This window comes from Heterodontus francisci, chromosome 49, assembly GCF_036365525.1.
Source record: "Heterodontus francisci isolate sHetFra1 chromosome 49, sHetFra1.hap1, whole genome shotgun sequence".
Lineage (NCBI taxonomy): Eukaryota > Metazoa > Chordata > Chondrichthyes > Heterodontiformes > Heterodontidae > Heterodontus > Heterodontus francisci.
Window position 1 is genome coordinate 12,421,268 of NC_090419.1, and position 14,444 is coordinate 12,435,711.

Sequence of the window (14,444 nt, forward strand, 5' to 3'; positions counted from 1 at the left end):
TGTGGGTTGCCGTGAAATAAAGGCGACGGGACACGGTCAGTAGAGGTGAAATCGTTTTAACGCTTTATTCCCAAAGAGGCAGAGAACGAGTCTGCAACAGCAGCAAGCAAACCGAGACCGGGGCGTCAGGGGGGGGGGTGCGGTTTGAGGTGGTTTGGTGCATTGCGAGGGCTTCCTCCACCTCCTCCTCACTCTGCGTCCGGAGGAGGGAGGACGATCTTGTCCGCGTCGAAGTAGTTTTCGCCAATCGGGGGCAGTCCCTGGGCCTCGTAGAGTTTCAGCCTTCGCTCTGCCTCCCTCCGTGCCCACTGTCGCATCCTGCCAACAGTGAAGGAAAAAAAAGGGAATTCTTTAATCCAGAGTTTTGAGAGAAAGTGGATTTTAAACACCCCTCCCCCATCCCAAAGGGAGGGTGCCGAAAAAGAGCGGCAACGGAGGGCTATTCGACCACATGGGGCATCGCAGCCCTGTTCCATCTCCAAACCATTGCGTGCTTTCCAGCTGAAGGTGGGGGGGGGGGGGCTGGAGGCAAGGGTGTTTACTGGGAGTGAGATAGGGAGTGGGAAATTGTCGGAGGGTCAGTACTGAGGGAGCGCCGCACTGTTGGAGGGTCAGTACCGAGGGAGCGCCGCACTGTCGGAGGGTCAGTACCGAGGGAGCGCCGCACTGTCGGAGGGTCAGTACCGAGGTGAGACTGAGTGGGGAAGTGAGTTAATAAACCATCAATCGGTGGCAGCCTGGGTCCCTGCCCCCGCTGCTTGGCTCCCTCGGAAGGAAGCAAGTGCGATGCGGAGATGGCAAGTGGGAGACAGAGTGAGAGGATGCACGAGCCTGAGAGAGAAAGCGATGGGAGAGAGTCTGTGCGCCCGCGCACGCTTGGGAGTGTTGGGCAGTGAGACAGGGCAAGGCTTGCCAGTGAGGCCCCCTGCAGTCGATCAGCAACCCCCCCCCCCCCACTCGCAACCCTGCGAGGGATTGCGAGCCCGACAAGCGCTAGCGTAGGGCTGCGGACCGTTCAGACGAGTCCTCTGGGCCCTGGCAGAGAGGAATGGACATAGAGAGAGGCACCAACACAAGCTCAGTAAAGCAGGTTACAGAAATATCGCCTCTGATATCTATTTCGGGAAGCAGCATAAATTAGCAACAGGCTGGCAACCAGAATAAAGCAGAACTACGCCATCTCCCCCTCTGAATTTATCACCTGCAAATGTAGGCAATCACTTCAATAAATTAATATTTTCACAAAGCAGTTTGAAACTGTACAAATCATAGTTAATAATTACATGAATATCCGGCCTCCTCCAGTCCCTACAACCCTCCCCATCTCTGTAACCTCCTCCAGTCCCTACAACCCTCCCCATCTCTAACCTCCTCCAGCCCCTACAACCCTCCCCATCTCTGTAACCTCCTCCAGTCCCTACAACACTCCCCATCTCTGTAACCTCCTCCAGTCCCTACAACCCTCCCCATCTCTGTAACCTCCTTCAGTCCCTACAACCCTCCCCATCTCTGTAACCTCCTCCAGTCCCTACAACACTCCCCATCTCTGTAACCTCCTCCAGTCCCTACAACCCTCCCCATCTCTAACCTCCTCCAGTCCCTACAACACTCCCCATCTCTGTAACCTCCTCCAGTCCCTACAACCCTCCCCATCTCTGTAACCTCCTTCAGTCCCTACAACCCTCCCCATCTCTGTAACCTCCTCCAGTCCCTACAACCCTCCCCATCTCTGTAACCTCCTCCAGTCCCTACAACCCTCCCCATCTCTAACCTCCTCCAGCCCCTACAACCCTCCCCATCTCTGTAACCTCCTCCAGTCCCTACAACACTCCCCATCTCTGTAACCTCCTCCAGTCCCTACAACCCTCCCCATCTCTGTAACCTCCTTCAGTCCCTACAACCCTCCCCATCTCTAACCTCCTCCAGTCCCTACAACCCTCCCCATCTCTGTAACCTCCTCCAGTCCCTACAACCCTCCCCATCTCTAACCTCCTCCAGCCCCTACAACCCTCCCCATCTCTGTAACCTCCTCCAGTCCCTACAACCCTCCCCATCTCTGTAACCTCCTCCAGTCCCTACAACCCTCCCCATCTCTAACCTCCTCCAGCCCCTACAACCCTCCCCATCTCTGTAACCTCCTCCAGTCCCTACAACCCTCCCCATCTCTGTAACCTCCTCCAGTCCCTACAACCCTCCCCATCTCTAACCTCCTCCAGCCCCTACAACCCTCCCCATCTCTGTAACCTCCTCCAGTCCCTACAACACTCCCCATCTCTGTAACCTCCTCCAGTCCCTACAACCCTCCCCATCTCTGTAACCTCCTCCAGTCCCTACAACCCTCCCCATCTCTAACCTCCTCCAGCCCCTACAACCCTCCCCATCTCTGTAACCTCCTCCAGTCCCTACAACCCTCCCCATCTCTGTAACCTCCTCCAGTCCCTACAACCCTCCCCATCTCTGTAACCTCCTCCAGTCCCTACAACCCTCCCCATCTCTAACCTCCTCCAGCCCCTACAACCCTCCCCATCTCTGTAACCTCCTCCAGTCCCTACAACCCTCCCCATCTCTAACCTCCTCCAGCCCCTACAACCCTCCCCATCTCTGTAACCTCCTCCAGTCCCTACAACCCTCCCCATCTCTGTAACCTCCTCCAGTCCCTACAACCCTCCCCATCTCTGTAACCTCCTCCAGTCCCTACAACCCTCCCCATCTCTAACCTCCTCCAGCCCCTACAACCCTCCCCATCTCTGTAACCTCCTCCAGTCCCTACAACACTCCCCATCTCTGTAACCTCCTCCAGTCCCTACAACCCTCCCCATCTCTGTAACCTCCTCCAGTCCCTACAACCCTCCCCATCTCTGTAACCTCCTCCAGTCCCTACAACCCTCCCCATCTCTGTAACCTCCTCCAGTCCCTACAACCCTCCCCATCTCTGTAACATCCTCCAGTCCCTACAACCCTCCCTATCTCTGTAACCTCCTCCAGCCCCTACAACCCTCCCCATCTCTGTAACCTCCTCCAGTCCCTACAACCCTCCCCATCTCTGTAACCTCCTCCAGTCCCTACAACCCTCCCTATCTCTGTAACCTCCTCCAGCCCCAACAACCCTCCCTATCTCTGTAACCTCCTCCAGCCCCAACAACCCTCCCTATCTCTGTAACCTCCTCCAGTCCCTACAACCCTCCCTATCTCTGTAACCTCCTCCAGTCCCTACAACCCTCCCCATCTCTAACCTCCTCCAGCCCCTACAACCCTCCCCATCTCTAACCTCCACCAGCCCCTACAACCCTCCCTATCTCTAACCTCCTCCAGTCCCTACAACCCTCCTTATCTCTGTAACCTCCTCCAGCCCCGACAACCCTCCGAGATCTCTCCGCTCCTCCCATTCCGGCCTCTTGACCATCCCCCGATTCCCATCGCTCCACCATTGGCGGCCGTGCCTTCAGCTGCCTGGGGTCCTAAGCTCTGGAATTCCCTCCCTAAACCTCTCCGCCTCTCTCTCTCTCCTCCTTTAAGACGCTGCTTAAAACCAACCTCTCTGACCGAGCTTTTGGTCGCCCGTCCCTGATATCTCCTGATGTGGCTCGGGGGCTGATTTATCCTCACATGAAGCTTCTTGGGGATTTTTTTTTTGTTAAAGCCACTAGATAAATGCAAGTCACTGTTGTGAAAGTAGATCACTTTTTGTCAACACTTTGCCTCAGGACCCAGATGGTCCAGGACTGAGACCACTGACGATCTCCTTGACAGCGAGAGGCAGCTGGATTAACATCAGTAGAGATACAGTCATTAACACAGGGTGCTGGGGGGAGGGGGGTTACTGAGTGACAGTGTGAGGGAGCTGGATTAACATCAGGAGAGATACAGTCAGTAACACAGGGCACTGGGGGGAGAGGGGTTACTGAGTGACAGTGTGAGGGAGCTGGATTAACATCAGTAGAGATACAGTCAGTAACACAGGGCACTGGGGGGAGAGGGGTTACTGAGAGACAGTGTGAGGGAGCTGGATTAACATCAGTAGAGATACAGTCAGTAACACAGGGCGCTGGGGGGAGAGGGGTTACTGAGTGACAGTCTGAGGGAGCTGGATTAACATCAGTAGAGATACAGTCAGTAACACAGGGCGCTGGGGGGAGAGGGGTTACTGAGTGACAGTGTGAGGGTTCTGTCAACGGTGAGTTCCCCTGAGAGACGAGATGGATCATAAATAATATAGTCACAGCTCCACAGCTGTTTTACTGCCAGGAAGTACACTGAGGGACCATTGCCTGGAAGCATGTTAAGCATTTATGTCCTCTATCCCCCACCACCCCCCCAGTACCCTCCTGGGCACTGATTCCCGCTGAGGCCGTGGTTTCCGCCACAGCCAATCGCAGTCACCTCCGCCAGGTGCGGACGGCTGAAGGGGCAGCCTGTTCTCAAGCCATTCCTCTGTGGATGCCTTCACCGTCACCCTGGAGCCTGCCCTTGCCCTGCCTGGGATCTTCCACGTGCACGGGGCTTAGCCCCCACCACCACCAGCTCGTCCTGCATAAAAGGAGCAAGTTGCGGAGAAATTCGGCCACTGGACAACTCAGTCCAGCACCACTGAAATCCTTGGGACCAGAGGTCCCTCAGTGGGACTGACTGATCACGGAACCACTCCCGTTTGTGGAGAGCTCTTCCTGTCAAGCACAGAGAGGGACGGAAACAGAGGGAGGGAGTGAGGGAGGGTGGGGGTTGAGAGAGCAGAGGGAGGGGGAAAGAGAGAGAGGGGGGGAGGCGGGGGGAGAGAGGGAGAGCAGAGGGAGGAGGGGAGGGAGGGAGAGAGCAGAGGGAGGGAGGGAGAGCGGAGGGAGAGAGACACAGAGAGAGAGAGACACACACACACACACACACACACACACACAGAGTTGTTCCACATTCATTCATCAAAACTCCTCAATGTCATGCAGCGTGCCAATGTGGAGCACTGGGGAGCTGCTTATGTAGGACACATCCCAATACACACTGTGCTCCTCACCCTGTGACACACTTAAAAATAAAAGCATTCTGGGAGTCAGAATCGCTTTAGGATATAGGCTACCTTCCAGCTTGAGAGGGACAGTGTAGAGGGAGCTTTACTCTGTATCTAACCCCCGTGCTGTACCTGTCCTGGGAGTGTTTGATGGGGGACAGTGTAGAGGGAGCTTTACTCTGTATCTAACCCCCGTACTGTACCTGTCCTGGGAGTGTTTGATGGGGACAGTGTAGAGGGAGCTTTACTCTGTATCTAACCCCCCGTGCTGTCCCTGTCCTGGGAGTGTTTGATGGGGACAGTGTTGAGGGAGCAATACTGTGTCAGCCATGGTTGAATTGATGGTATTTTGGCCTCTGAGTGAGGAGGTCAAGGGTGCAATTCCCATTCCAGAAACTTGAGCACAAAAACCTACGCTGACACACCCAATGCAGCATTCAGGGAGTGCCGCACTGTCAGAGGGTCAGTACTGAGGGAGCGCCGCACTGTCAGAGGGTCAGTACTGAGGGAGCGCCGCACTGTCAGAGGGTCTGTACTGAGGGAGCGCCGCACTGTCAGAGGGTCAGTACTGAGGGAGCGCCGCACTGTCGGAGGGTCAGTACTGAGGGAGCGCCGCACTGTCGGAGGGTCAGCACTGAGGGAGCGCCGCAGTGTGGGAGGGTCAGTACTGAGGGAGCGCCGCACTGTCAGAGGGTCAGTACTGAGGGAGCGCCGCACTGTCAGAGGGTCAGTACTGAGGGAGCGCCGCACTGTCAGAGGGTCAGTACTGAGGGAGCGCCGCACTGTCAGAGGGTCAGTACTGAGGGAGCGCCGCACTGTCAGAGGGTCAGTACTGAGGGAGCGCCGCACTGTCAGAGGGTCAGTACTGAGGGAGCGACGCACTGTCGGAGGGTCAGTACTGAGGGAGCGACGCACTGTCGGAGGGTCAGTACTGAGGGAGCGACGCACTGTCGGAGGGTCAGTACTGAGGGAGCGACGCACTGTCGGAGGGTCAGTACTGAGGGAGCGACGCACTGTCGGAGGGTCAGTACTGAGAGAGCGCCGCACTGTCGGAGGGTCAGTACTGAGAGAGCGCCGCACTGTCGGAGGGTCAGTACTGAGGGAGCGCTGCACTGTCGGGGGGGTCAGTACTGAGGGAGCAACGCACTGTCGAGAGGGTCAGTACTGAGGGAGCGCCGCACTGTCGGAGGGTCAGTACTGAGGGAGCGCCGCACTGTCGGAGGGTCAGTACATTTCCTACATTACAACAGTGACTACACTTCAAAAAGAAAAATCTCCCTCACTGGCGGGGAGGCGTTCTGGGACGTCCCGAGGTGGGGAAACGGTGCTGGAGAAATGGGAGTCTCTTTCTGTATTGGACCCATGTTGAATATTGCTGGATCGACACGGCCAGCTGTCAAGTTAATGGGGAACAGAAATAAGTACAGACACAATGATTTAAAACCAGGGTCGAAACGACTGCAGCAAGATAGCTTTATACATCACAATCTGCATGGTTAGCTTGATAGTTTGAGCTACACCAGCCCCGGATTAGTGTGTGTGGCTGCGGTCGAGATTGTTCGAACATTTGCTGCACTGTGCAGTCCATTTAAGATTGCCACAAGCATTCGCTGGCTGACTGGTGGGGGGGGGGGGGGGGGGGGAGTTTTGAGGTCCCGAAGTGCGGCCGGGGGCTGGGGTGCTCGAGCAGTCCCAGCAGCTGTGAACACAGGACTGCAGCAGTCATACCACGGAGGCTCCGTCCTGCCGTATCTGTTTAGCACAGGACATAAAAAGCAATTGCTTATTGATTGATGCGGAGTCGGCAAAGACTGGAGGCTAAAGATCGGGCCACACGACATGGGGGGGGGGGGGGGGGGGAAGGGGGCGATGGGTCAGCGAGCAGGTGGCTAGAAAATGGGCAACCCCCACCTACACAAGGAGGCAGAGCTGTGCTCACAGATACTTTACTGAGCTGCACCCATCCAGGTAAGTGGAGAGTATTCCATCACACTACTGACTTGTGCCTTGTAGATGGTGCACAGGCTTTGGGGAGACAGGAGGTGAGTTACTCGCCAGGAGCAATGCAAATGGACAGGGCTTGACATCAACAAAAGCATATGGACAGCAGAGGATTAGTGTTACCATCTGCCAAGGTCAAGGAGACTGATGGAGGGCTCAATACAGGACAGGCACCACAACACAGTCACCACACCATCAACACAGGAGAGAGAGAATCAGTTCTGCTGAGGGAAAGCTTCAGGCAGGATGTCAGGTGACGAGAGAGAGAGAGAGAGAGAGAGGGAGGGAGAGAGAGAGGGAGAGAGAGCGTGAGAATGGGCGCCAGTGTGTTCTGACTGGTGTCTCATCAATGTTTAACAACAGGTTTGGGGTTCTTCAGTCGTCTGTGAGTATATTTAGCAACACACAACAGTTTAATCAATTGGTCAGCACCCTTAATTCAGAACAATTCCAAAACCAGCATTAGTCCTGTCCTCACCAGTACTGTACCTCAGTGTTAGACAGTGACAGACCTGTCCTCACCAGTACTGTACCTCAGTGTTATACAGTGACAGACCTGTCCCCACCAGTACTGTACCCCAGTGTTATACAGTGACAGACCTGTCCCCACCAGTACTGTACCTCAGTGTTATACAGTGACAGACCTGTCACCACCAGTACTGTACCCCAGTGTTATACAGTGACAGACCTGTCACCACCAGTACTGTACCCCAGTGTTATACAGTGACAGACCTGTCCTCACCAGTACTGTACCCCAGTGTTATACAGTGACAGACCTGTCCTCACCAGTACTGTACCTCAGTGTTATACAGTGACAGACCTGTCCCCACCAGTACTGTACCCCAGTGTTATACAGTGACAGACCTGTCCCCACCAGTACTGTACCCCAGTGTTATACAGTGACAGACCTGTCCCCACCAGTACTGTACCCCAGTGTTATACAGTGACAGACCTGTCACCACCAGTACTGTACCCCAGTGTTATACAGCGACAGACCTGTCCCCACCAGTACTGTACCCCAGTGTTATACAGTGACAGACCTGTCCCCACCAGTACTGTACCTCAGTGTTATACAGTGACAGACCTGTCCCCACCAGTACTGTACCTCAGTGTTATACAGTGACAGACCTGTCCCCACCAGTACTGTACCTCTGTGTTATACAGTGACAGACCTGTCCCCACCAGTACTGTACCCCAGTGTTATACAGTGACAGACCTGTCCCCACCAGTTCTGTACCCCAGTGTTATACAGTGACAGACCTGTCCCCACCAGTACTGTACCCCAGTGTTATACAGTGACAGACCTGTCCTCACCAGTACTGTACCTCAGTGTTATACAGTGACAGACCTGTCCCCACCAGTACTGTACCCCAGTGATATACAGTGACAGACCTGTCCTCACCAGTACTGTACCCCAGTGTTATACAGTGACAGACCTGTCCCCACCAGTACTGTACCCCAGTGTTATACAGTGACAGACCTGTCACCACCAGTACTGTACCCCAGTGTTATACAGCGACAGACCTGTCCCCACCAGTACTGTACCTCAGTGTTATACAGTGACAGACCTGTCCCCACCAGTACTGTACCCCAGTGATATACAGTGACAGACCTGTCCTCACCAGTACTGTACCCCAGTGTTATACAGTGACAGACCTGTCCCCACCAGTACTGTACCCCAGTGTTATACAGTGACAGACCTGTCCCCACCAGTACTGTACCCCAGTGTTATACAGTGACAGACCTGTCACCACCAGTACTGTACCCCAGTGTTATACAGCGACAGACCTGTCCCCACCAGTACTGTACCCCAGTGTTATACAGTGACAGACCTGTCCCCACCAGTACTGTACCCCAGTGTTATACAGTGACAGACCTGTCTCCACCAGTACTGTACCTCAGTGTTATACAGTGACAGACCTGTCCCCACCAGTACTGTACCCCAGTGTTATACAGTGACAGACCTGTCTCCACCAGTACTGTACCCCAGTGTTATACAGCGACAGACCTGTCCACACCAGTACTGTACCCCAGTGTTATACAGTGACAGACCTGTCCTCACCAGTACTGTACCTCAGTGTTATACAGTGACAGACCTGTCCCCACCAGTACTGTACCCCAGTGTTATACAGTGACAGACCTGTCCCCACCAGTACTGTACCTCTGTGTTATACAGTGACAGACCTGTCCCCACCAGTACTGTACCCCAGTGTTATACAGTGACAGACCTGTCCCCACCAGTTCTGTACCCCAGTGTTATACAGTGACAGACCTGTCCCCACCAGTTCTGTACCCCAGTGTTATACAGTGACAGACCTGTCCCCACCAGTACTGTACCTCAGTGTTATACAATGACAGACCTGTCACCACCAGTACTGTACCCCAGTGTTATACAGTGACAGACCTGTCCCCACCAGTACTGTACCCCAGTGTTATACAGTGACAGACCTGTCCCCACCAGTACTGTACCCCAGTGTTATACAGTGACAGACCTGTCCCCACCAGTACTGTACCCCAGTGTTATACAGTGACAGACCTGTCCCCACCAGTACTGCACCCCAGTGTTATACAGTGACAGACCTGTCCCCACCAGTACTGCACCCCAGTGTTATACAGTGACAGACCCGTCCCCACCAATACTGTACCCCAGTGTTATACAGTGACAGACCTGTCCCCACCAGTACTGTACCCCAGTGTTATACAGTGACAGACCTGTCCCCACCAGTACTGCACCCCAGTGTTATACAGTGACAGACCTGTCCCCACCAGTACTGTACCCCAGTGTTATACAGTGACAGACCTGTCCCCACCAGTACTGCACCCCCGTGTTATACAGTGACAGACCTGTCCCCACCAGTACTGCACCCCCGTGTTATACAGTGACAGACCTGTCCCCACCAGTACTGTACCCCAGTGGTATACAGTGACTGACCTGTCCCCACCAGTACTGTACCCCAGTGTTATACAGTGACAGACCCGTCCCCACCAGTACTGCACCCCCGTGTTATACAGTGACAGACTTGTCCCCACCAGTACTGTACCCCAGTGTTATACAGTGACAGACCTGTACCCACCAGTACTGCACCCCCGTGTTATACAGTGACAGACCTGTCCCCACCAGTACTGTACCCCAGTGTTATACAGTGACAGACCTGTCCCCACCAGTACTGTACCCGTGTTATACAGTGACAGACCTGTCCCCACCAGTACTGTACCCCAGTGTTATACAGTGACAGACCTGTCCCCACCAGTACTGTACCCCAGTGTTATACAGTGACAGACCTGTCCCCACCAGTACTGTACCCTAGTGTTATACAGTGACAGACCTGTCCCCACCAGTACTGTACCCCCGTGTTATACAGTGACAGACCTGTCCCCACCAGTACTGTACCCCAGTGTTATACAGTGACAGACCTGTCACCACCAGTACTGTACCCCAGTGTTATACAGTGACAGACCTGTCCCCACCAGTACTGTACCCCAGTGTTATACAGTGACAGACCTGTCCCCACCAGTACTGTACCCTAGTGTTATACAGTGACAGACCTGTCCCCACCAGTACTGTACCCCCGTGTTATACAGTGACAGACCTGTCCCCACCAGTACTGTACCCCAGTGATATACAGTGACAGACCTGTCCCCACCTGTACTGTACCGCAGTGTTATCCAGCAACATTCACTGGCCAGGCCAGCATTTATTGCCCATCCCTAATTGCCCCTTGAGAAGGTGGTGGTGAGCTGCCTTCTTGAACCGCTGCAGTCCATGTGGGGTAGGAAGGGAGTTCCAGGATTTTGACCCAGCGACAGTGAAGGAACGGCGCTATCGTTCCAAGTCAGGATGGTGTGTGACTTGGAGGGGAACTTGCAGGTGGTGGTGTTCCCATGCAATTGCTGCCCTTGTCCTTCTAGTTGGTAGAGGTCGCGGGTTTGGAAGGTGCTGCTAAGGAGCTTTGGTGCATTGCTGCAGTGCATCTTGTAGATGGTACACACTGCTGCCACTGTGCATCGGTGGTGTAGGGAGTGAATGTTTGTGGATGGGTTGCAATCAAGCGGGCCGCTTTGTCCTGGATGGTGTCGAGCTTCTTGAGTGTTGTTGGAGCTGCACCCATCCAGACAAGTGGAGAGTATTCCATCACACTCCTGACTTGTGCCTTGTAGATGGTGGACAGGCTTTGGGGAGTCAGGAGGTGAGTTACTGACCTGCTCTTGTAGCCACAGTATTTATATGGCTGGCCCAGTTCAGTTTCTGGTCAATGGTAACCCCCTAGGATGTTGATAGTGGGGGATTCAGCGATGGTAATGCCATTGACTGTCAAGGGGAGATGGTTAGATTCTCTCTTGTTGGAGATGGTCATTGCCTGGCACTTGTGTGGCACGAATGTTACTTGCCACTTATCAGGCCCTGCCACGGCCCCCAGTGCCTCAGTGGGGGAAATGCTGCACCTAGTGCGTCATTGAGCCATGTGGAGGGTGAAGAACTGCCCCACCCTCGGCACCACCCCCCCCCCCCCCCCACCACTGCCCCACCCTCGGCACCACCCCCCCCCAACACTGCCCCCTGACCAAGTTTCAATTCCAGCCTGTGGAGAGTCAGTTGAGCTGCAGTGTTTTCAGGGGCAAGGAGCGAAAAGGAATCAAAAATAAATAAAATTAAACAAACCCAAGTTTCCGATCCAGTAACCTCTGCTGACAAAGACGCGTGCGGCCAGGGGGAAAAACGGGGAACGGGCTCGGCTGCGATGCCTGCCCCAGCCGACCGAAACAGGGCTCGCAAATGGAGCTTCGGTACCAGAGTGCTGCCGGGGGCAAGGCAGGGTCGGGTGGAGGAGCTGAAAGCCTAATTTTACCCGACTTGCTGTCCAGGTGATAAATGGGTTTCTTCACAACATTCTAGTTATTCAGACCTCGGCTTCACTTCTCCGTAAACTATGACGCAGTAGAGTTCTGCGGTTGTCACACCGCAAGTACGAAAAGACACCTGATGGCCTGACAGGGGTGAGCATTGTTAGGGAGAAATGATGGAATGTGCAGCTATTTAAAGCATACAGCTGTCAAACTGTGCGCTTTTTCACTGAAGGAACTGAGCAACACACATTTAATTCAAGGCCAGATCACTGCTGGAGATCGAGCACCACGGTCTGCCAATTAGCACGGTCAGGTGCGTCTCAACAGGCATCACTCTCGCCTCCGAGTCGGCAGGTTGGAGCCCCAGTCTAGAGCACAGAGATCCAGGCTGACATTCCCAGTGCAGTACTGAGCGAAGGACACCTTACCCGCGATCGGGCAGATAGTGGACGAAAATGGAGCCCACCACGATCGCCAGCGAGATCCCGAAGAAAAACGCCAGCCGCATGTTCCAGACGTCGACTGTAGGGTCCGAGCTGAAGCCATGGTAGTCGGGATTCTGCAGGAGAGAGACGGAATGGGTGATTGAGACCATTGTGTTACGACCAAGGCGGGAGCAGTGCACTTGCTTTTTTACATAAACACACAGATTGAAACATAAAAGTTCCCTTTTTACCGTAGCCCCTCACACACACATATACACCGGTTAACCGAAAAAAATAGAAAGATTTACTCTTCAGAGCTCTATTACAAAAATAAAAACAGACAAAAAGAATATTTTGGCCAAATAGTTGCCAATTCTTGAAGGGAAAAACAGAAGATACTGAAAGATGTCAGATGTCCTTTGTTTTGGTTCCAAATACACGTAGACGGTTGGCACCGGGATCTTCCTAGAACAGTTCTTTTCAGACGACGAAGATCAGTTTGGGTAGGCTTTCCAGGAAAAATGCAGCAACAGAGGTTTCAGGCAGTTTCTTACACTTGTTTCTCACCGCTTCTCAAAGAGATGGAAAAGTTGGCGGGCTTTTTTTTTTAAAAAGAGATGGAACAAGCCGAGTTGGGGTTTGCTCCCTTGGCAAGTTTTCTCCAACTGTCTCTTTTACACTGTCCATATCTCAACTCACTTACCAGAGCAAAACCAAAAACAATGTCACAAGAGTCAAGCCTCCCGACCCCTATAAATCTTGACCTGTCACTTCTTTGTAAACATCTTTCCCCAAGTCAAAAAAAAAACCCTGCTGGGTAATTATCTGAAGTCAGGGCTTGTTTTTAAGCACTCTTCGATTCTTCCAGTAACTTTTTTACATAAGCTCAGTCCAAAAGACATTCTAATGGCCTCATTTTTTTCAAAAAACACAAAGTTCCAGAACCTACGGAATTTTTTTTCAGTTTTAACACACAAATCATCATAAATTTAACAAAAAAGAAATGGAAGCACTTGTAATGCAGGGAACAAACAGGGGATTCTGGAGCAGGGTCTAAAAATTAAAGCCAGACCTGTCAGGAGTTTTTTGGCTTTTGGGGATTAGCGCACATCCTGACTTACCCGCCCATCACCCCCCCCCCCCCCCCCCCCCAATAACTCGGGGGGTACAGGTACAAGTGCAAACCTCACCCGTACACCCGCACCGCCCCCCCCCACCCACCCACCCACCCAATCACAATCAGACAATCAATTACGGAAGGCATCACCGTTTACAGATGTGCGTCCCCCACGAGCGCCCAGACCCCCAACCGTGACGGGCTATTCAGCGACGGAAGGCCTCGTGGCGTAGTGGGATGGCAGGTATTTGACACCGCGGGGCATTGCCAGAAGCCCAACCGCGACTACGTGGGCCTCAGCATCTGGCCTCATATTCGATGCAAAGGCTGGGAGGTGGGGGGGGGGGGGGGGGGGTGGTGAGTGGTATCACCACCAGGAGCCCAGACAGCTGATCAACGATGGGGGCCGTCACCTCATTCAACATCTGACGCAATGCGGGGGGGGGGGGGGGGGGGGTGGGAAAGAACGTGGAATCACCGGAAGCCCAGTCGTCAACAGACAGTCAACTGTGGAGGGCATCACCCAATTAGATATTGGGCACAGTGGGGCATCGCCGGGCACCAGTCACGAACTGGGCTTCCAGTCAACTGTGAAGGGCCGCCGTCGTCGCCTCCTGATTGCGGATATTCGACACCGTGGGGCATCACCTGATGCCGAAACACACTGAGCTGATCAACTGCAGAAGGCATCACCTCGTCACGGATATTCGACACCCTGAGGAATCACCAACACCCCCCAGCCTGTCCGTAGGCATGGGGGCGGGGGTATTTATTTCACCCTGTGTCTCTGCCCCGTCCCCCCTCACCTTGTCGTACAGGTTGACCTCCGGGTGCTGGGCATCGCCGTAACCGACCGGGTGATCCTGGGCGCCGGCCAGGGCCGAGGCAGAGCCTGGGGCCGAGCCGGTGTTAGTGAGGGGCCTGCAGGAGGCCCGCGTCGGGAGCCGGAGTCGGGGGCCGCGGCAGCAGCGCCTCAGGAGGACACCCGCCAGCGCCGCCATCTTCAGGCCGAGTGTCTGGGCTCCGGGCCCCTCCCCTTTAAAATGCTCCGCTTCTTCCC

General features: G+C 54.2%; 1 protein-coding gene across 1 annotated transcript; it reads right to left on the reverse strand.

Annotated features, from left to right (window-relative positions):
• Positions 1-40: 40 nt before the first annotated feature.
• Positions 41-14,422, reverse strand: ndufb11 (NADH:ubiquinone oxidoreductase subunit B11). Its single transcript, XM_068024338.1, has 3 exons — positions 14,191-14,422; positions 12,271-12,401; positions 41-318 (listed from the first exon to the last, which is right to left on the reverse strand). The coding sequence occupies exons 1-3, from the start codon at positions 14,383-14,385 to the stop codon at positions 189-191; spliced, it is 456 nt and encodes a 151-aa protein (XP_067880439.1). The 5' UTR covers positions 14,386-14,422; the 3' UTR covers positions 41-188.
• Between the last annotated feature and the right edge of the window lie 22 nt (positions 14,423-14,444).